Raw genomic sequence first — 23694 nt, 5'->3', positions numbered from 1 at the left:
ATAAAGCGAAATATGTGCTCAAATAAAGGAATGACTAATGAAGCTGCAAGAGTTCACTGCACTTATTAAAATTCACAAAAGTACCTAAAATACAGTGAAGAAAGACTGAAGCGTAATTCAGTTTAAGCCGCTGCACTCCAGATCAGTGTTCAGTGATAAGTTTTCAAGCTCCAGTCCTTAATTTGGAGTCAAAATACAACAAACCCATCATGCATTAAAAACTGAGAAACAACTTGTCAGCCTTTATGTTTTGGACCCCATGAGGGCCAAACTTCATAATTAAACAAAACCATAAAAAAAAAAAAAATTTTTTGACCTTCAGTATTGTCCATAAAAGCAGAATTCAAGATTGCGTGAAACAGGACAAAGCTGACACCTGTGGTTTGTTGGCTCATCAACGCAGCTAAACTGGTCCAATATGGGCCACCTTCCAGATTCACACTTTGAGCTTTGAAAGAGAGAAATGATAGCTCGGTGAGCGGGCACATTATGTAAATTAGACTGCATTAGCCTATGGAGAAGTGATTCTGTGGCATAACACGTCCCCGTATGAAACTCCTGTGTGTTCGTGATGAAGCGACTGTTGTGACGGCTGTCAATCAAGCTGCCAGAAAGCTTCATTATTCTGTGTTCAGTGGAAGCAGAGAAACACGTACAGATTGCTGGTTTGTTTTGGATGTCAGAAATAAGAAAACACACATCTATTTTCAGCATCTCTCGTAGACCAAAATAATGAGGCAGACTTTTTTTTTTTTTAAAATACATACATTTTAAAGTTTATTCAGAAGTCATGTCAGTAGTGAACTGGGAACAGTCAATGTTATTGCAATCCAAGGTTACAGCAATCTAGGACAAAGGCCTGAACGATGACAACGCGATAGGAGTTAGTTGTATGTGCACTCCAAAATTTAACCAATAAAATCCGTGAGCGGTTCTCACAGAGCAAGTCTGGAAAGTCCCTGTCAATTCAAAACCTAAAGCCCTTTTTTGTTTCATATAAATGCCACTAATGATACGTTAATACAAAAGGAGTCATGATCAAATCACATACAAAACACCTGAAATAAAATAAAATCATATATACAAACCTCTGTACATAGTGGGAATATGAATAAAAAGAGATTATTCTTTAATTATGTGCTCTCATGTACTAGAGAGTGGGTCAGTATTGGAAAGCTGTTGGTCCAAGCTTATCTGTCGGTGATGTCAAAATCCTCATAAAGTCTTGAAGCGGCATAGTAGACAGCATGTATAAATTCAGTGACTACTCATCTGTGCAACATGCTCCCTTGTTGCTGACTGCATCATCGTCAAACTGAAGGCAAAACAAGAAAGGAAAAAAAAAAATCAAAGCTGATAAGAAGGGGCGGGCTGCAGTGAGGTATTCATCTTGTCAAGCTGGGACAGGGAGCGAGGAATGTGTGGGTAAAAACAAGTGTTTTCTGGGAGGGGTGGGGGTGATGTTGTTTTTGTTGTGTTGTCAGTGTGCTGTTTGGTCCTACTGTCAGCGTCTTTGTTCACTGTACAATTCCTGAATCGATGGAGGCCTGTTTCCTGGTGGTCTTGGGAGGAGGTGGAGGAGGGGTTTTGCTGGGCAGAGGAGGTGGAATAGGCTGCAAGCAGACAAAACAGTCACCTTGAAATTGCCATTTTAGCAAATAAGAATGTGACTTTCCACTCAGATGAAAAACTTCTATGACTCAGATGCTGATTAGCCGGTCTTGTCACATGGAGACTAATGTCAGGATCAGCTTACGCAAAATTTTTAAGATGTTAACTACGTCAGATTAGGAGATTGTGGTGCCAGACTACATGTTGAACATCAAGTCAGTGTGCAAAGTGCGCAAAGGTTTGAACAGGAGGGACAAGAAACAAACACGTTGGAGCAAGAAAAGCAGAACACGATCATTATTAATCTGTAAGTAAAACTATTTCATTTGTAACGAATATACTCTGACTGAAGATGACTGGGACCTTTTGGATGAAGATTTTTTTTTGACACTAAGATACCCAAAATCAAATTCAAACCCCACTGTTACTCATTCTAGACTGGAAAAACATCTGAAATGTTTAAGATATTTTGTCCCTTTTAAGACGGCAGGATTCACGGCGGAGCCAACAGCGAAGGAGTGACGCTCATCAGTGACCTCAGCTCTGCCTCCATGAAGGGCTGTAAATGAAGAGCAGCTGTCACTCAGAACATCTGCTCTCGCTGCTGTATACTGTCAGCCTGCCGCCACACTGTGTGCAGAGGCTCAGTTTTACTACCTGTCCGCGGGCCGTGACAGCAGATAAACAAGATTAGTTAACGGAGCGGCGCGGCGAGAGGATGGCTAGCGAAGACGTCGGCGAGTATGGAGAGACGAGCCGCTGATTAACAGCGGGAGAGCTGCTGATGGATGTGAGAGGCAAAGTAATCATCCAATCAATCACATCTGAGTGTCGGGCTGGCTGGGAGGGGGGGAGGGGACACGTATAAATAACAACGGGGTGGACAAGGAGGGTGTAAGCCCTTTCTGGCAACTGACTGATGCCCACACTCCTCTAAGACACACATTGCCCAAAACGATGCATGAACGCAGTACAAAAATGTGAGTGTGAAGCAGGCATGCAGGCACACGGGCAGGAACACACGCACGTCAGCACAGGATGTTCAGGGGTAGTGGAGGAGGCTGACCCGAATGTCAAGTGCATGTATCAGCCTCTTGTTTCATTATAAGTGCCATGCATCATTAAGGAGCTCCACTCAGCCCTAATTAAAACACCTACCCTTTGATGTGGCGGGGGTGGTGGAGGCGTCGAGGGACTCGTCAAGTCTTGATTATCTTGCAGGTTGCCATAATCAGCCGTGCTGCCTTTCACAGGCAGCGGAGGAGGGATTTCACCTTTGTCAGAGCAGCCCATCCCGTTCAGCTCCAGATCTGTGTAAGAGGGGCACTCATCAGCTCACATTCATCATCAAACCACACTAGGATTTCTTAAACAGTACGGCCGGGACACAAAATAGATCACGTGGCCCCTTGTGTACAACTCATTGTATGTCTTGAAGAAACCTGGAAAAAAAAAAAGATAGAAAATGAAGTTTAACACAGCAAAGTTCCTGCACAAACTTGAGAGCTCATTTATACACAAAGTCAGTTTAGTGGTCATGGGAAGTGCTGTGATAAGAGTTGCATTATGAGATGTGTAGCATCCACTGTTTTTGGAGCTTAGCCCATATAATCAACTTAAAGTCAGGATACCTCAGCCCCTGTTCCCCTGACTTTATAGAAGTGCAGAACTAAATCGATTGCTTCCTTAGTGTTGATAAAACTGCAGGTTGTTATACAAGAATCCTGTGATGTAAAGATGCTGTGATGACACTGATGCGGTTAAGTAATAAAATACAGTCTCAGCATCTCTCATCAGGTAGAATGTTTCATTTTTTTGCCTCTGTGAGAAAGCAAGAATTTGAATTTTCAAGTGGCATCAGCAGACTGTCTCTCTTTGGACAGTAAGTGTCCTAATTAAGACATCATTATGTGCGATCCCAGTGTCAGCAGCCTGCTCGGTGACAGAGAGATAAATTTAGAGGTAAATGTGTTGCACTGACAGTCGTGATTTGCATGGCCATTTAAAGAAGTGCAGCTAAGATGACACGTTTTAGACCAATCTGAGCATGGTCATGTGGTAAAAGTGATGCACGAGGTAAAACAAAGTGAAAGTAAGGCAGAGACGGCCTAGAGAGACTGTGGAAGATGCAGTCTAAAGTAAAGTAGATAGATGCTCTTGATGGAACAGGAGTGAGAGCTTACTGGAACCAGCATGCAAGCTGAAGGAGAGTTTACTCCTGGGCGTGATGGGTGGGGGTCCTGAGGAGGAGGATGAGTTGGAGGAGGAAGAAGGAGGCCCAGGGGACACTGAGAGGCGACGGTCTCCACCGATCTGACTGAGAACTTGACTCCTTGGTCTCTGGGGCCGCAGGGGGCTGATCTGAGAGATCACACACAAACAAAGAAAATAAGCACACACAGGAACTGAGTCATTACTGAGTGCTCAAAATAAAACTAAATTACACAACAAGTCAATAAAACGAATTGAGAACAAAATCCACCGTGTGGCAAATGAGTTTAATCCATGATGACATACAGCAGAAGATCAATAAAGGATCATTAAAAGGAGAAAATTATTTTCACATCTCTGCTGGGACTGTTGTGTGTGTATCCACACACATATTAGGTTGGCTATTTGTATTCCTAAAAGAGAAACCATTTGGATTAATGTGCTTGTTGGGTTGCAATATCTTATTTGTGGTAACAAATCATTGTTTTCATGCAAGACTGAGTTCTCCCAGCTTTATTATGGCTGGAATTTGAATATGAAAAAAAGCACATCCTCAGGGCTATTACACACTGTAAGCTACATTAACAAACAACTTTGTAATTGGCCAAACTCAAACAGTCAGCCACAAGGGAGACACTGAAAATAACAATGCACTTCATTCCTACAGAACACTAAAAAATACAGCTATTTTATTGATTTACATGTTCCAGATGAATTTAGCGAAAATGTCCTACAACAGTTTGGTAACTGCAGGAGACCCTGGGGTGATGTACCCTTGACCCCTGAGGCAGAAGGCTCCTATCACCAGCCAGACGGCTCCACCACACCCAGGGGCCCCTCTTCTGGTTCCCCTTTCCTAGTCTTATCTTAATGCTGTTAGCCATGGAGTGTCCCCACTGGGCATGCGAAACATGGTGACACAGTAATGGACACAGCGGTGGTAAAGAGGGGCCCGAACACAGCAGGGTGTGTGGGTGTGTGGGTGTGTGTGTGTGTGTGTGTGTGTGCGCTCTGTGTTTCAGAGATGAGAAGGAAGAAGTTTACAGAGAAGAAGAAGCTAAAGTCCAAGTGAAAAGGGTAAAGACCCTGCCGGAGATACAAGCTAATTGCAATCGGTAATATGAGTGTGTTTGACTGACTGAACAACATACTTTGCTTTTCTTAGAGCTGCAGAAAGTATGTGCACTTTCTGCTTTTTCCTCTGTGCAGGTGAGCAATTTGGTGCCAAGACTTAAAGCAGTAGAAAAGTCACAGGATCTGTATTATCCTCAGTAGAGAGTGGTGCAGGGGAGCAACAGATAGGAAGTTAAAAAAAGACAAAAGCAGAGCGCAGAGGGAAAGAGTAAAACAAAGGTGACCTAATTTCTTGTACTGGTCACTTTTTCAGTACCGTCTCTGACAGGATGACAGCTTCTGTGGGCTGCAGAGGGATCTCCGTGGTCTTCATCTCTTTGTCAAAGATCTCCTGGTGCTTACTGTTCCTCTTCTCTTTCTTTTTCTCCTTGCGCTCCCTTTCGGGCTCATCCCGGTCCAGCTTGTCCTGAGACTTGGTGTGCAGCTTCTTTGGCAGGAGAGGCTCCAGGGCAAAACTGAAATAAAGAGAATATGACGTCTAATCAAACAGTCTGCATCTCCTTCTTTGTATGAGCTTTATCAATCTTTAACTTGCTCGGGACTCACAGTTCTTTTTATGTACAACTTAAATAGAACCTTCAGCAGTGAGTATTATATAAAGCTTGAATTTTATATAATACTGACTAATACCAGAGAAAATGCTGATGTATTCTAACACTGGCACTAAGCACCCACGGAGAAGGCTGATCAAGAAATAAATAATTACATAAATTAATAAATAAAACTGCATCCTTAACAAGCATCTATCTATGTGTTTTCCTGTCTAGAGTAAAGTTAAAGGGGAATAACCAAAATACTTAATTTCTGAAGATGTATTAAGTTTTACAGATTCATGAACTCCTCAAAAAAGGGGAGCTACTTTTTCAAAAACTGCATAAGCACATCCACAGAAATCCGATTAGGTTTGAAACGAGAATAGAATCTTATGAGGTCTGAGCCCGACTTATGAAAGCCAGACGGTAATCCAAAAGCTGCTACAACGAGATGACCAAAAGCCAAGGAAGACGTATGGTATTTTATGCCATGAAGAACCGTAAAGCAGTGTTACCCATCTGAGCCAGGCCTGGAGGGGGAGTTGTCAGAGGAGATGGAGGTGACTGAAGCCACTGACAGCGGCCTCTGGGAGGAGGGCATGGTGAAGGAGCGCACCATGGAGTGAGGACGAGGCCCCCGCCGTTCGTCTGCTGCCGGCTGCCATGGCGGAGAAAAACACAAAAACAGAAAGCGACATGAAGAATTCAGCTTAAGAGTCACTGAGTGCTTTGAAGTTATCAGTACATTTTTATTCTTGTTCAAGGTACTTGGAGTTTCACACAGAAAACATTCCCCTATACACTTTATCGACTATAGAAAGAAATGGACGCATGGATGGATTTGTCATGGTGCTGGATAAAAAAAAAATAATTTAATTCTTCAATTCAAGAAGCTGAAGAGGAATTGTTAGTGTCATTAGTTAATTAAATAAGACTTTCTACGCCATAACATCTCTTTTATAGAAGAATGAGTCTACAGCCGTGCCTGCACTTACAGCAACACTACTACAGCAATGCTTAAGACTAAATTCTAATGTTATTATGCAGACATGCTGATGTTAATCAGGTATTGCTACCACCACTTTTATTTAGCCTGTTAGCATGCTAGCATTTGGTAACTGCACCAAACCCAAAGTACAAATGAGGCCGATCGGAATGACTTTGCAGGCATTTCTTCATAAAAGTATTAAGAATTTATCACTTTGATAAAAGTGCTAAATGGAAAGTCAGAAGATCCCCAAATACAGTTCATAATGAGAGCAACAGTAATGTCTCGTCCCTGCTGTTGAAAACAAATTGCCTATTGGCTGTATAGTGCATCTTTTGCTGGCATCACTGCTCTGTCCTTTGCAAAGGCTATTAAACAGACTGTATATGCTGGCAAATCATCACTGCTATAAATTCAGGCAGTAGCACAAATTATCAATAGCTACCTGGAAAACATGCTCATTTTATACTGCGTCAAAACGTCCCTGACAATCATGAACTGTTCAATCTATGGTGGACTGTGATCGTCCACTACATATTATGAGACATGACAGGAGATACACATTCAGGATGGGATTTCACACTCTGTTGTGAGGGGAGTAGAAACTGTTAGGATGAAGGTCATTCCTGTTATTATACAAAGTAATCATCCCATGTACAGCACAGAGCTCCAAATGCAGTAACATAACCGAACATAAAGTCAGAGGGAAAAATATAACTCTGGTGATGCCATTCATTTCTTTACTTCTGTAAAAAGAACCTCCAGCAAAAAAAATCTGCTCACAGCAGCTCTAACAATGACCCCTTATGCATTTAAAGAGTCTTTTCAAGCTAAGAAAGGGGTCATCACACATCTGATGGGATAACCTTATTATCACACCCTGGAAAGTGATGGCTTTTCTCTTGTTGGAAAGGTCACCATCCACTCCTTTTAAATTGAGCGAGGCCCCCTTTACCTCAGGCGAGATTGAAGGAAAAGCTTGGCGAAGCAACAATTAAAACTGGAAAGGAGGAGAGAGATGGGAGGGGGTCTCCATCAGCATCCTACCACACGCAAGCTGACTTCAGCTAAAAGCTAGTTTGACACACACCGTGCACCTATCTAGGTGCATTTAATGTTGTCTTGATGGCATATTTTCTTAAATCTTGATATGCTGATCAAGCCTTGATTTTATCTGCATCTGATTATAGTGCCCATCCTGCCCTGGCTACTGGACTTTGGTGAGAAAAGCACGAATAAACTGATGATTTTTAGTGGTTATTCTTGTGTGTTTATTTTTGATTCAACCATACAAATCTTTAAGAGTTAATATTTTCACTTGAACAGCAAGTGCATCTGTGAAACGTAAACTAAAGAAAAAAATGTCTGGAATAAATGTTAAAACTATGCACATGGCTGACCACAAAAAGGAACAGGAAAACCGGAAACTTACATAATGGATTTCTGAAAGGTAGAACAATAACATGCATATGCATTTCCAGGAAGTCTTTGGGCCAAACACACAAGAAGAAATAAAAGAAAAGGTTGCAGAAAAATGACCAGACGGGGCTAAAGCACTTTTTAAACAACAGAAAGGTCACAAACAGGCAAAAAGCTCTTACCAGGGACTTTACCCCATACTGTTTCTCCACCTTCTCCCTGAGCTGCTTGAAGCAGGCCTCCAAGCGGTCATGGAAAGGCCTGAGCGCCTCTGTGACCTTCTCTCCATGGATGCGAACACCTTCGGCGAGGTGCGGGATCTATGGGGGGAGAAAACAAGACGTGTGAGAAATCTCCCATCCAACATAACTTGAAGGGAACAAGAGGTTAGCTACATGCTGATTCTTCATTCATCAGTGGAATACGTCACATACATCCAATTTAACACATGACCTTTAGCCTCTGAGCTAGTAGCGAATATACATTAGTGTGTCTGTGTGCTCAAAGAAGAAATATCACTGCAACCTTCTCCAGGTGGAAGTAGACTATATTAGAGAGGTCTGTTGCCATGACATTCTTTATTCCTGCCTCCCACCACCGACATCACACATTAGAACACAGGTATACTGAACAAAGCCATGAAAAAAACATAGACATGTGCAGGCATGTATTTCCCTCCCCACTTGTGACGCCAGTGAAGACGCAATGCACTCCTTTCAGCACACTGCAGGCAGCTGGAGAATAGCAAAGTTTAAACACTCAATAGAAGCAACCCGGGTAGAAGGAGACAGCAAGCGCAAGGGAGAGACGGAAACTGCTGAAAAACTAGTGATTAGGAAATTCTGGTGACTCTGCTGACTAAATCTGGCGAGAGGAGGAAGCGTCATCCATTGAAGAGACAGTATTTGAGTGATTTCTTTTCTTGTCTCCTGGTTGGAATCACAGGCTCAGTTTTGTAGTCTTTGGCTGTGGTGAGGCAGAGAAGATGTAGCAGTCAGCTGGGATAACAGCAGACCTTTTCTTTCCCATGGCAACTGTAAAAATATTCCCTTACTGCCTCATTGCTATATGTGAGAAATACTGTTTTAGGTGAAAGGAAAGCAACTTCTGCTTTTATGCTTATGAATAAGTAAAAACAAAAGAAGAAGTAAACTGCATTAGAAGGGATTTAATCCAAGCGTTTACATTAATCAGTCCCAGTCAGAGTGATGCATTTGTGAAAAACAGGGCAACACGAAGCCGCAGAGAGCATCTTGTGACTCATCTTAAGTACAGTAGCTTTTACAGCTAACAAATTCAGCTCAGCCCTGAGCAAATGGAACAAAGAATTGTCTCAGAGTACAAAGAAATGTGTGAAGAGTCTGGCATGGGTGGGCCAGTAAAGAGAAGGCGGTGTGTGTGCGCTAACCTCTGATTCCCCAGAGACAGCTCGCCTTTCTTCCTTTTCTCTGAGGGTAAGCTGCCTCTCCTCAGGAGGCAACTGCGAGAACCGACTTCACTCAGCTGGCACACAACAGCAATTCAGTTTCGTGATGCAACCTTTTGTAACGATCTCAAATGGTGCATGTTTTATTTACACACACTTCAACATGTGGTGGGCTTATTAACAGGGAGAAACACATCTATAAGGTTTCTGATTAAAAACATCAGACAACCTCAGGTTCTCAGCGATGTGTACAACGTTGCACTAATACATTATTAGATTTATAGATATTACAACAGCATCCTGTGTTAGGAGGAGTACATAGTGAGCCGATCAGCTTGAAAAGAGATCCTGAGAATGTATCAAAGTGTCTAAAATTAACTACATTTCACTCACTGAATGTTAGTTACTGTGTTGTGCTGCACAAAACCAAAGCTCCGCCACAGGAAGATAAATGAGAGAAGGCTACACACACCCCGAGAGGATTTCCCCTGATATTGAGCACCTTCATCATCACCGCTGGGGCCTCTTGGAGGAGAGAAAGAGCAGGAGGCTGAGTGAGAAAAGGTGAAGGGAAGCAGGAGAGAGGGGGGAGGGGGGGGAGGTTAGGAGGAAGAGACAGGGGAGGTAGAGGAGTCAGAGGGACGAAGTGTCGTGAGACGAAAAAGACAGAAATGGGGAGAAAAGACAGTGAGAGTGAAAGCTGAGACAAGATTCACGTCTCCCAGGATACCCGCATCTTTTTATAGACCTTAGGATGATTGAGTGCGACTGAGTGGCGGCATGGCAACAGAACTCTGCTTGGTAGCTGCACAGAGATAAGCTCATTGTGGAAGACACTTTGGCTCAAGGTTGCGTGTGCACACACACACACACACGCACGCATGCACGCATGCACACAAACACACGTTCAGTAGTTTAATTACATGTACCAACTTTTTAAAAAAGTTTTTAATTGTCTCCAGCAGTCTAACAGAGACAGCAGGTTTATGATTTGGGATATCATTTAGAGGTGTTACCTCATGTGAGGCTGATGTTAATATCAGATAATTAGACACTGGAGACCTGGGGCTGCATTTACAAAACCCAAGCAGGGATTTCACTCACTTTACAAAGACAATGTATACTTCAAAAGAGAGCACACACACACTGTATAGACTGTACAGTATTAACATGTAATATGGACTGGGAAATTGGTAACTTTGGGCAAAGTTGTGTGTGAGTGCCAGATGGAGATTTCTGTGTGAGATGCTGAAATGCTACCTGGGAAAGTGGAGGAGGAGGAGGAGGAGGGGGAGGAGAAGGACAGAGTATGGCAGCAGGCTGATTCCAGAGGAGAGTTGGGGCAAGAAGACAAGGACAGGACAGGACAACCTCCCAGCAGGTGATAATGTTAGTAGTAGCTCATGTAGTGTTAGAAGAGGGGATTTTGCTACTGCTGTATTTATCATATTGCAATTTCACAGTTTCTTAAAGATCTCTGCCATCAATTTGACATCTACTGGTAGCCTACTCATTATAATAGCCTGACACTGCTTTATACAACTCAGAAGTGTGCATGCTGTGGACAAAATTGGGGCCTGGGGACTGAAAAATTAGGGCCAAACTTTGTTCCCAGTCCAACCTGCCGTCCTCCCATCGCATTTCTAAGGCAAAGCACTTCTGCACTAAGCAGTCACCTTTCAAGCTGCACTTTGACAGCATGCAGTGATCACAAATAAAGTCGTGATTCCATTTATAAACAGGCGAATGCTGGCATTACCAGCTGACAAGAGCTATGAAAGAAAAAGCATTTCTTTTTAATACCAGCAGTGTCTTTCAGAGCAGAGTGTTCTTAGCTGAACCCTATCACTCTATGCCTCTCTAACGCACAGTGAGCAGACTTCTAAGCCACACCCGAGGGTGCTGAGGCAGCCATATTGCCTTTGAGATGCCTGCTATTAAGGCTATGATGACATATTAAGACCTTTCATGAAGGTCACAAAGGTCTCAGAGATGTGCAGGCCAGTGGTGAGTCAGACAGACTAATAAGCAGACAGACTGAACTACAAATACGAGATGAAGGGAAAAACTCAAATCAAAAGACACCACAAAGAAAGCTGAATTGTCACTAAAACATTATGCTTCTGTGCATCCTAACAAGCTGCTGATGAACTGGTGAAAATGGCCCTCTAAGGTCTGTGATTCAATGTATTAATCACCCAGCTACCACGTTAAGTGTCTCAAACGGCAGAGAGAAGTTTTAGGCAGTAATTTAGGCATCTGTCTAGAGCGTTTGCCAATTATAACAAGAAACATCACAGAAAACACCTACTTTGTATTTGCCAGGGAGCTTTGTAATTTCCTGATTTCCAGTTGCTCATTTCCTCTCTAATTACTATACTAGGACAATGGGTATTTCAGAATAACAGTGCACTCTGGCTCATTTCGAACCGTTTAGTTTGTTCACTGGAGCAGGTTTGCCTTCATTTGTCTCATTTAGACCCATTCAAGATGTGAGATAAACAAGCATGCTGACTCTGGCAAGGAGACAGCTGATACCATTTCAAATCAACAACTCTGCCTTAGTCATGTCTTTAAGGTTCCCTGCGTGGGCTCTGTCAACATACATTATTTGGGCTTTCCCTATGACATGGTGCCATGATGATCAAACCAAACACCTTCAGTGGTGTCTTTGTATGCCCTTATGATTTCAAACACTTCACATCACGACGTGAAAGATATTTTCAACCCAACACAGCTGCCAAAATCGTGCAACTCGTTTGTCTCGTAACTGGGGTCTACAACAGAGATCCTGCTAATTAGCGCTGTAGATTGTAGGTGGTGGTGGATCATTTCAAAATAGCAGTGTGATTTCTAACACTATTTTAGTCCAGCTGAAATCTCAAACTGATGCTGAAACATACACAGCAACACAAAGCTGTGAAACAAAGATAAGTCTTACAGACATATTGTTCAGTGCCTTTGCTTCTAGACGGATATAAAAATAACTGATAGGTGTTAAAGGTAAATTCTCGTTGCACATTCCAACCCTGTCAGATATAACGTGTCTGTGATATTCACTTCTTTCCAGGAGTAATGAAGTTGCGACAAGTTTATTTTTAGGTTACCCTCACCTGTCAACTTCACTCATCCTACATTTCCCCACATTCACACGATTTCAACGTTTTCAAAAAAAATGAACGTGGAAAGACTAGAGTAACAACAAAACTGACAAATAGTAATTATAAAAAAACGGTCTCAGTCCCAAGGCAAAAATAACTGTAAGAGCAGCATCACGACAAGCTTGAAGATCAAATACGAAGCCAATAAGACATGGGTCTACATTCCTGTGCGACGCCTCGTGCCTTTAAAGGACAAAGGCTTTCGCAGACGCAAAAGAGAAAGAACTTCTCAGTTTCTGAGGAGTTCCACCAGTAATGCAGAGCACAAAGATGACCTATTTTACAACAACGGAGAGGGGAACAACTCCTGCAAATTCAATTAACTTCCGTTTTTTCCTTGCAACTAGCGATAGGAAGCAGAGAGAGAAACTTCTTGTATCTGTACTAAAGTCCTGGCTGAACCACAAGGCAGGAAAGCACGACTTACCAAGTATTAAAGTGACCCTGAGTTCAGAGCTAACGGGTAAGGAAGGAAGCAAAACAAAACAGGGCGAATCTTTTGTTATTCCTCTCGAACACAAAGACAGCCAGGAGTTTATAAATCAAAGATGAGCCACAAATGAGCTAAAGATCTGTGTGTGTTGTGTCATTATTCCAACAAATTCTGTGTGCACGTGTGTGTGCATTTCTTGTCTACTGTGCGTGCACTTCCTTCAGGCTCGGTGAGAGTGCCGAGCTCGCAAAACCGCCAAAGCTGATCTCTCGCTGTCTGTTCAAGCAGCGGAGCATCCTCCCCAACTTCAGAATGTTTGCTTCAGCACTCTCCCTCCCTATTATCTCCACCGAACTCTTTAACACACTTTTCGCCTGCTCATTTCGCTTAGTGCGTTATTGGATACTCTAGGCAGTGCACTTATAAGTTCTTGAAACGATATTATGTTTTCAGCTGTAACCTTTTTTTGACACGAGGAGAGCTTTTGTGCGGCAGAGCTTTAGTAATATGACAATCATGTCAGATATGAATGCCATAATAACGAACAGAAAAAGTATCCTCCTGCATTCAAACTCTCTGCCTGGTGTCCACGGGCTCCTTATCTGGCTTTCTGGTTCTGTTAAAAAAATCATTAACTCTAATAATTTAAATCTCAGTAACAAACATTTTTAGCACCTGAAAGGCTAAGTGCATAGTCCAAAGCAAATTGATGCAAAAGAAATACCACGAAATAGAAAATAGAAAAGAGAAAAGAGAAAATGCCATTTTTTTTAAAAATAACAAAGCATCTAATGATAAATAGGTCATGACACGTGTCCTCGCACCCTGATGTCTCTGGTGAGACAAACAGATGCTTTACAAACCACAGTATGATGCTTTAACATGATCATATACAATATGAACTTTAGTCTCACCTGCCAAGCAATTAGGTCCTTCAGTTTCTCTATCTTCTCAAGGTCCTCTGGGTGTTCCTGCATGTACTTAACATTGAAGAAGGCCTGGAGAGGAGGGCAGAAGAGATACTGGGAATAAGTTCATTGAGAGGAAAACAGGGAGTAAGTTCAGTGAAAGACGGATAAAACAGTCTGTGGAGAAGTTTATGGTATATAAAAAAGAGAAATGAGGGTGAAAAAACTGTTGAGTGAAGGGGGAAAGCACAGGGAGGGGCTGTTAAGATGAGAAAAATGTAGTCAAGACATCCGTCTCTCCTCCACCACCTGCACTACTCCACCAAGATGAAGGAGTGACCTGAGGGCAAAGAATTCACGTCTCTCTTCCTCCGACTCATACCGCACCGTTTCACAAGACCAATATGAATCTATTCCCGGTCCTGATATATGCTGGGAAACCATCAGGCTATCCTTTTTTTTTTCTTTAAATATCATCAAACTCAAAGTGAAAAAAGACTTTCCCTTTCCACACAAGTTGCTATTGTGTTGCAGTGAAAAGTGTGTGAAGCTCACAAGCCAGCGAGAACATTAAAAACATGATGAAAAACGCGACACAAGCAAGAGAGACTTTCAAAAGAAAAAAGAAGAAAAACACACTCAGTTCACATCAAACAAAAAATAGATTTACAAAAACTCTGATGCTGAGTGAGTAGTAGTGATTAAAACTATGAAGGCTAGTGACATGAGATCTTGTAGGACTTGAAATGGGTAAGAGATTGAGATGTGATTTCACAGCATGAAATCAAACCTTGGAAAAACTGCATACCACAAGCATTTCTTTTTCAGGAATATAAAATGAATAAGCAGATCTTGTGTCAAAGGAAAAATCATTTTGCCATGAAGGAAAAGACATGTAATCATTTCCTCTCCGAGATGGAGATGAGAAGATGGATACCACTGTCATAAATTAATGGAAATGGAGGAAAAAAGCTAGCCTGGCTCTGCTCAAAGGTAACAAAACCTGCCTATCAGCACTCTTAAAGCTCAATGATCATCATAATCTGTCACGTTTGTTCATGAGCCAAAAAGGTGAGGGGTCATTCATTTAACCTTTTGGCAATGTGTATTTTAGGATTGCATCGCATGTTTTTTATTTAAAATCTTAACAAAAGCAACTTGTAACTACACCTGACCACACAGATAAATGCGGTGGATTAAAAAGCACCTTATTTGTGAAATGTAGTGGAGTATAAGTATAAAGTTACACACAACGGAAAGTGCAAGTACCTCTAAAGAGTACTTAAGTAGTAAAGTGAAGTCAGAAACGAAGATGTTGACAAAAAAGTCTACAGGTTGGAACAATCCTGCAGGCATCGACTAAACCCAGAGCTTCTTTTTTTCATGTTGATTACCTTCTCATAGTTGGCAAAACCTCCCATGACAGCTGGGTCCACAATCCCATTCAGCAGCATGGAGAGGGGATTGATGGGAAGGTTGGGATCATTGAGATGCCTCTGCACCATGCTGCTGATCTTCTCGTTGGTCAGCTGCATCGTCTCCATGGCGTTCTCCAGTGGACTGATCTCCTCCTGTGCAGCACAGAAAGTGAATAATTTATTAGATATTCTCAGTACTCATTCACTTGTTTCACTATATAGTGAATACACAAACATCACCACTGGCTCTGTAATCCCAACAACCAAGAAGATGCATTTTGGGATAGATCATTAGAAGGTGGGTTTAGGAAACCTTAACTACACACATAAACCATGTAGAACAAAGAAGCAATGAATCATTTTCCACTGTGCCCATACATGAACCTGCAACTGCCAAATGAAGATGGACAGCACGTTGGTGTAGGGGAATTTTAATTCCCATGTCAACAAAATATTATCAGCCATCCTCAGAAATGATAAATAAAATACTTGGAAATTCTGTCCTTAATTTCACTACCGTGTGACAACAAATTCTAACTATTGCGCAACTCCATGTGTGGGCAACCTCATTAATTTGGACCCCTCCCAACTTGCTAGTAAGAATTTACAAGAAACATGAGTGGATTGAGCAAATGTCTGATTTGGTCTCTGGCCAAAAAAAAAAATAAAGATGTTGTGCCAGGGAGACAAATCTGCAATCTGTGCTGGTATGTCTCAGGCCAGCTTGGTAAAAAGCATTGTCAGATGGACGGCTTTAGCCTGGTGAATCTCAGCCCCGTCATTAGGCTTTAAATAGAGAGTCTGACCTTGGGGACCTGGCCTCTCCCTGGCTCATCTGGAGGGCAAGCTGCTCCTGACAGTATGTTCCAACCCAGCCGGAAGGAAGAGGCCTCTGCTTTGAATTAGTGTGGCAATGGAGAATAACACTTCATGGCACGGACTCGGGAGTTCAGCTCGGGATCAAATCTTTTGTGGTGAAATGATTGTGCTAAGGATGTAGCGACCAGAAGGCCCATTGTGGTGAGCTAAATGCCCAAGCTGTGGGCGCCATGTTGCACCATTTTCACTGCTATGAATACAAAGTGAGCAGACTGCAGTGAAAATCCTGACTAAACCAACGGCTGAGAAGAGAATAAGTGTCACTTTCTACTGCTCCTACCAGCATATGAAAGCGACAAACCAAAGTGATAAATAAAGTGTAATTGATTGTGGAACATTTACACAGGCTAATTATGCTAAATAGTGCAATGTTGTTTTTGTACAAATTAATGACACATTAAAGGATGAAATAGGTGTTTTTTAATAATTTGGATTTCCTGTTTAGGTTGAATGTTCACACTCCTCATGTGTCATGTTTTACTTCCTGTCTTTCAGTGTTTTCCCACCTGTTACGTGTGTTTCGTTAGTTAATAGTGTATTTTGTCCATGTGGTCTTACTCTTTCACTGATCAAATTGTTTTGTAAAGCCCCCTTTCTCTTTAACCTGCCTGCCTGGTGTCTTGCATTTGGGTTTTACAGTACAAAAAACAATCGATTGGCCATAAGTTACACTTTTACCTGTTCCTGTGCTCCAACCTATATATTACTGTACTCATTCCTCCACACTCCCTCTTCCAACAGAAATCACCCAAGACCAAAAGGGGACACTGGACCAGCATCAGAATTAGTCAAAACAACAGAGCTGAAACAGTAAAATTTTAATGTGGTTTCAGTGGGATGGAGGAGAAACGTACTCTTCCCAAGAGCTACAGTGAACACTTAAGTCAGTTGTTGCAGTCAGACCATCCCCTCATTAACAGGGTTTCAGTACAACAATCCAGGTAATTCAATTACAGGAAAATCAACAGCGAGTGAATTCTGAACTCTCCTCTTTGTGAAGCTATTGTCAGTGGAAACGGCCTTTGCGGAGTGCTTGGTGAATCAATGTGGGCCCTCTGGCAAAGAGGGAGCGTGCCTGGTCGTTAGTCTGGGGAGTGGCACGCCTGCGCCCACGTGGCTGTCTATACAGCTTAAGTGGACAAATCGTATTGATTGCCTCTGAGCAAGGCTGCAGATCCTCATCTGATTAGGAGGCCTGCCTGGCACACAGTCTCTTCATACTCACTGTGGAGACTGACTTGACTTCAAACCAGCGCAGGATGCCAGGAAGTTTGTAGGCTGTTGCGTATGTGGTCCTCTCAATCCACATATTCTGTTGGGAAAATGACAAAGACATTGATTTAGAAAACCAACTGATATGAAAAGTCACTGTCAACACATAGATTTTGATGCTGTTTTCGTGCCAAACCACAACAAATGAGAATAAGATGATGTCATGGTTGTTCAGTGTAAGTCCACTGAGGGAGGGTTGGCAGGAAGGAGGTATCCCTATTAGACAGGCCAATTAAGATTAAATACATCATGCACAAAAAGTAAATGAAGAAAAAAAAACATTTATATCTATTATTAGGTATCAGAAAAAAAAATCCCAATAGCAAGAGTCAAGTTGTGTTAGACCCCTACAGCATGAGTGATCACAAAGACATACGAATATTGACATGTTTAATAGGTTTGAGAGATACAGTATGTCCAGCAATATGTATCCATCACCTCCCTGTCACGACGCGGAGAGAAATCAGTCTGTCACATAAGAAGGCAAGTCTGTGATGACTTAAATACATCATCCTCCTCTGCTGAAGTGACGCCACAGTAAACACAGACAGCAAAGAGTGAACGGGTTCAAGTTGCTGCCCTTGTTGTTTGCAACCTGGACGTTCAGTCTTCACAGAATTCATCAGATGTACAAAACAAACTCAACAGAAATAGAAAGCCAAATTTGGATCAATGTCAACAATATTATTTTGTCTCAATTTTCTTGCTAGCACATTAAAAATCAAAATAGAATAAATCCTCAGTATCTTTCTGCCTTAGTGTAAAATCCTCTTCCTATGTAAATAAGAGTTGTGCTTCACCACTGATTCATTCTGCTTGAAATAAAAGACATATATAATTATATGTGAAACATATTGACATCTTAAACAATAATTCTGCAGCATCCCGACAATTCAGAAAGCAACATTAGCGATACCAAGCAAATGAGCAGAGACCCAATCAGAACAGACAAAAATGAAAAATCCTTTTCAGCTTTACTGCATCTCAGCATCAGAGAAGACTGACAAACTGATCATTATTCTGCCCACTGTAATTTACCCTTCTCAGTACATTATTTTGCAAATGTGCAATCTTTGCTCCGTTAGTGGAGCTGAGTGACTTGTTTCAAGACGAATCGGTATATATATATATATATATATATATAGACACGTTTTAGAGCTAAAAAAATCCTTGTTATGAAATATATGTCTTCTCTAGTCATCATTTGTCAATATCTAAAACATGGGATATAAATACACAGGACCATTATTAACTCCAACCACATGTCATTCAAACTCAACAGCTTTGGCAAACAAAAGTAGGCAGCTAGTTGTAGCCAGGAACCCATTTCTAAAACCTCCAGGAGGGCCCTTAAAATGCATACATATATACCTTGTAGAAGCCGAAATGTTTTATATTATAGTTCAATACCAATCAAATTTCATTTATAAGAGTGTGGAAATTGTGCTCATGGTTTCTTATCTTCAAATAACCTATTAAACCTTTAAAATAAAAATAAAATAAAATAAATTAGACAAGTTAAGTCAAGTGGAGGAAAATAAAAAAAACAGAAATTACCGCAAACTCATTGTCAGGGTCCTTCTCTCCCTTCCTCACTGGCCTGGAATACTGGAATTTATGGACTTCATTGACTGTGTAGAAGCTGGGGAGGGAGAAAATCAGCACCTGAGTAAATTAAAACTGTTATGGGCAATCTACAGCACGATTCAAAGGTTGATTGCTTTGCTTCAGGTCAAGCACAGGACAGGGCCCCTCCAGGCTAGCCCCGCCAGGAACTGTGGCATTTAGCATGTTGGTTTTGACTAGCTGCCTAAGGCACAGCCTCATCTACAAGGTAAATAAATTCATTTTTGGGTCACACGCATCACTGGCAGCCCCTGAAGACTGACCGGCACGTCAGATGTGTAGAGAAGCTGCAGCATACGTGACAGAGGCAACACAGCAAGCAGGGATGAACTTTGCCAAATCAGGTTAATGGACTTTTCACACTAGGAAGACAACAGTGTTGGCTGAGGGATCAGCTGTCTGGGCACATACATACCACACACACACACACACACACACACTCTGATGCATTATGTTCTTCTTTTCCATCTTTCTATATGTCTCTATTGTCAATAGAAATGCATTTACTTTCGTGGCGAAATGAAAACAGATCTATTATCCTCATACAGCATGTTGCACTTCCCATTTCTAAAACAACACCATATGGTTCGAAAAGCATGCTTTGCCTTTATTAGCAAACAACTATGAATAAAATATGAAAGGAATTGGTGCTGTTCCAAAACTGCTGCCTCTTTTGTGTTTGCAGAAGCAGCAGCAAAGTGTGTGCAGATGGGATGCGACAACTTTTGAATGTCTTGCTCATGAACAGACTGCACAGAAACATTGGGTGCAGGTCTTCCTAGTTACCGAAGCTATTTATAATGTACCGACAATCAGATCTATTTGGTCACAAAGGGCAATGCACTATTTAATGAACATGATGAGACTCATTCCCAAATTAGCTGAGAAAGCGAAGCATTAACCTAAAAAACGAAGCCTCTGTGCTTTTGATCTAATAAACAGATTAATAAAGCGGCTTTAAATCAGCTGCGCTACCCCAATTAAGCCTTTATCATGTCATTAGCTGGCAGGCTAGAGATGATGCAGTATCATGATCTGGACAAAGCAAGGTCAGAAGGGCTGTGTGTTTGTGTATGTGTGAGTGAGTGTGTGTGTGTGTGTGTGCATGTGTGTATGTTCTGCCTGCTGCTTGTGACCACTTTGGCTCAAACAGTTCAGTCTCATTGCTATGCAGCGCTGATCTTTTGCACCAAATGAGAGAATAAATGAGAGAAAACAGAGATGGGGGAGGGAGAGGGAGAGAAAGAAAGAGAGAGAGAGAGAGAGAGAGAGAGAGAGAGAGAGAACCTGGGAAAAGCATGGCGAGAGAAGCTGAAGAAAGAAACAGATAGGACAGAGTTGGCAACGTGGCTGTCTAATCTGGGCTATTAACAGAGTTACATATTCCAATCAGACACAGTTTGCACACAAGCAAACAGGCTGCTGTGGTGGGATGTGACCAATGGTGGCTCGTGATAAGATCAGTGTGCAGGTACGTTTGCCTAAAGCTTTTCTAAGTAAATGTCTTCTTTTAATTATGTCCACTGATGCGGTGTGTGACATATCAAAGTGAATTTGCACAGCTGAGTGATGCAGCGAGCGATGGCTGGCGACCACATCGGGCAAACAAGTCGGAGCGTAGGGGCCCCTGTGTTTGCAATGGCCCCAGTGCACAGCACAAAGGTATTAATGATGTCACAGAAACAATGTTGTACTTGGCACAGTGACTAATAGCAGATGGCTGTTGCGAGTTAATATCCGCGAGAACGACACGAAGGTCAACCGCTGTTTGTTCTGCGCGGACACACATTTACATCAGGATTTAATCGCCTTCACCGCAGCGCTCCTCAACACACCACACTCTTAGAAAATGCTAACGCATTTCTTGCATCACAAGCTGTCTAAACTGTTCTTGAGTGACTGGGGAGAGTAAATTGGACTTGCTGGACTGAAACGCATGCTGTGTGACTTTGACTAACACAGGCTGTAATTGTAAATAAAATGAGCGCGCGTGGAGCGGGGGTATCCTGCTTACCTCAGTATTTGTTCAGAGACGGGCTTGTTTTGGAACTTGGCGGGCAGGTCCAGGATGGGTTTCACAGTGAAACACTGGATGTCTTCAGCAAAAACATCAAGGAAACAAATGAAATTGGTGAACTCCGATGAATTAAACATAATTAACTGGGAACTGCTTATAATTTGGTGTTATTGTTAACTTACATCATATGAAATTAAATTATACTAAATTGTAATGTAATACAATTTTATTATAAATGTCACAGAATTCTATTACTCAAACCAATGATTTGGGGAAAATAGTAATTATGAACTATGTTATTGAATTTTTGTCTGATAGTTGTGAAGCGTTTTGTGTAAGGATATATATATATGAAGTGAAAGGCACTTAATTGCATTTAAATTTCAGTACTTTATATGCTAGTCATACACATTGGCCACATTGTGATATTCAGGGTTACAGGAAAAATAAATGTATTATTAATTATGATAACATTAATATTGATTGAAGTATGCATAATCACTACGCGGGGCATAAAAAAACACATTTCCTTTCATTCTGCGGACTGCATCAAAAAAAAATTCTGACAGACACTTTGATGAAAAGCAAATTAAAAAAAAAAAAAAAAGAAAGAAAGAAAAGGCTACGCTGTTAAAAGCAAATCAGTGTTTTCGTGTTGAGGATACATTGTCCAGAGGAGCACTTTGTGTCCTCGCTGGGTGGCGTGGTCGTCTTCATCTTCTCAGCATTGGGAAACTGGGTGAGAAGACGTGCTTCGAAATCCTCCCTGCGCTCGTATTCCTTCCCCCGGTAGATGAACATTTTGTTCTGAAGAACAATAAAGAAAAGAGTGAGACCTTGGACATTCACATGAAGGCAGACACACAATCATGAAGGCAGGTGCTAATTTGTGCATATCATGTGGACATAAGACTATGTATATATATTACTATGTAACATAAGACTATTTTATGAATACGGCTGTATTGGCAGCATCATTTCATAAACCATTTCACAACAAGAATGATGGCTATATGGGCAGACAAAGGACAAAAAAAATGCAATGATAAGAAAAAGTTACATGGATAGGAGCAGCTTTGATTTGTAAATCCACTCGGCCCGGTACTGTGACTGGGTTAAAAAAAAAAAAACATTGTCATAATCTCCATTTTAAATACGTGGAAATGAGGGTGACAGAAAATTCTTGGCACTGATTCAGTGATTAGTCAGTCCCAGCTGAGTTCTGAGTGGGCATGCAGAGGGCTTTTGTTTGACCAACTAACAGACTGCAAACGGCTTCTGCCATTTCGCCAGGAGGATCTTTCACAACCTGCTGCAACATACAGCTACTTATGAAGTTGCTTTAAAACCCCTGTAATGGTTCAGACATCTTGCTAATTTCACATCAATTTAGTAAGATCTTAGCACCTGAGGACAGGCCCTCTTCACACCCTCTTCACATCTCTGTGGCGTGATCTCTTCTGGAAACCATCAGTTTGTCCTCACTGTGGGCTAACTATGAATAACCAGCTCCATTCATGAGTTTAACGTGGACATTATAAACACAGCTTGAAAGTCAGTCTTCTACCTCAGGAGGATAGCGTATAGCCACCTTTTTACGTACTGTCACACTACCACAGCAGCTCACACACACAGCAAGCCCAACGCTCATGCACAGCACACATCTCAATTCCCCAATTAATTAAAGGAATCGCAGCCATGAAATATGCCTGGGGCCATTTTCAAATTTGCTTTGACAGATAAGTTGACAAAAGCACATTGATTTCCAAATTCATCCTTTCCAGCCGCAGGAGGATCCGCTAAATCTGCCTGACAGCACACTGCTACAATTTTCAGATGGTGAGCAACTGTGAGATTTGCTTTCAATATTTTCTCTAACTCATTCAAATCTGACCAAGGACGTTAGTAATCTTTGTCCATTGCTGCATATTGCAAGACTATTCATAAGCGAACAAGACATTCGCATTATGTTTTTGAGTATTATGGTGTATACAGTAATCTCAGTGTCATGATTCTCATTTTTATTATCCCCAGACCTACACTGGCTAGTTTTGGCACAGAGAATCATTGAAACTGGAATAACAATACATGCTAAAATGGTCAGCTAGAGGATAAAAAAGGCAATTTCATACAGTCAAAAGACAAAGCAGCAACAGTTTATATAGCTGCAATATTCTGACATGCATGTGGAAAGATGTGGAAGATTAGCAACATAGAGAGTAAAGGAAAACAGGAAAACCAATGAGATATCAATGTCTCAGAATCAGAATCAGAATTCCTTTATTTATCCCTGAAGGGAAATTCTTGTTCTTACAGACATTGCACATGCAGTATTCCCAATTTTTTAAGAAAATTTAAACCTTGAAAGTCACAATACCTTGTCTCGCTCTCCTGGCAGTGATAGTTTTCAAGAAAAGACTGTAAAATGTGTGGATACTTCCTTTCAAACTGCAGAATCAAATAGGGTTTAAAAGACACAGAGACTGATAAAAAGGTCGTCTTGTTTTACTCTAAAACAAAAATAAGTTATGTGAGAAGAGAGCAAAGTGCTCCTAAAAATGTATGAGCCAGGAACACTCCTTCATCTCCCCGAGTGTGCTCAGGGGTCTGCATGAGGAGCATTTTGAATGATAGAGCATGACAGCTCATATCCGAGTG

At 41.6% G+C, this 23694-nt stretch overlaps 1 protein-coding gene across 2 annotated transcripts in view; it reads right to left on the bottom strand.

Annotated features, from left to right (window-relative positions):
- Positions 1-743: 743 nt before the first annotated feature.
- Positions 744-23694, bottom strand: part of dock1 (dedicator of cytokinesis 1) — a 164736-nt gene continuing 141785 nt past the window's right edge. For both annotated transcript variants that reach the window (XM_046377496.1, XM_046377497.1), the window contains exons 41-52: positions 21702-21843; positions 21034-21115; positions 18951-19035; positions 17347-17433; positions 15219-15395; positions 13831-13914; positions 8079-8216; positions 6005-6147; positions 5213-5411; positions 3795-3972; positions 2770-2921; positions 744-1613 (exon numbers count right to left, since the gene is read on the bottom strand). In XM_046377496.1, coding sequence (XP_046233452.1) covers positions 1518-1613; positions 2770-2921; positions 3795-3972; positions 5213-5411; positions 6005-6147; positions 8079-8216; positions 13831-13914; positions 15219-15395; positions 17347-17433; positions 18951-19035; positions 21034-21115; positions 21702-21843 — 1563 coding nt within the window. In that variant the 3' untranslated portion in view covers positions 744-1517. The remainder of the gene's footprint in view (positions 1614-2769; positions 2922-3794; positions 3973-5212; positions 5412-6004; positions 6148-8078; positions 8217-13830; positions 13915-15218; positions 15396-17346; positions 17434-18950; positions 19036-21033; positions 21116-21701; positions 21844-23694) is intronic.

The sequence above is a fragment of the Scatophagus argus genome, chromosome 21 (genome assembly GCF_020382885.2).
Source record: "Scatophagus argus isolate fScaArg1 chromosome 21, fScaArg1.pri, whole genome shotgun sequence".
Lineage (NCBI taxonomy): Eukaryota > Metazoa > Chordata > Actinopteri > Scatophagidae > Scatophagus > Scatophagus argus.
The sequence above is the reverse complement of the archived record's forward strand: the minus strand, read 5'-3'. Positions and strand labels throughout refer to the sequence as shown.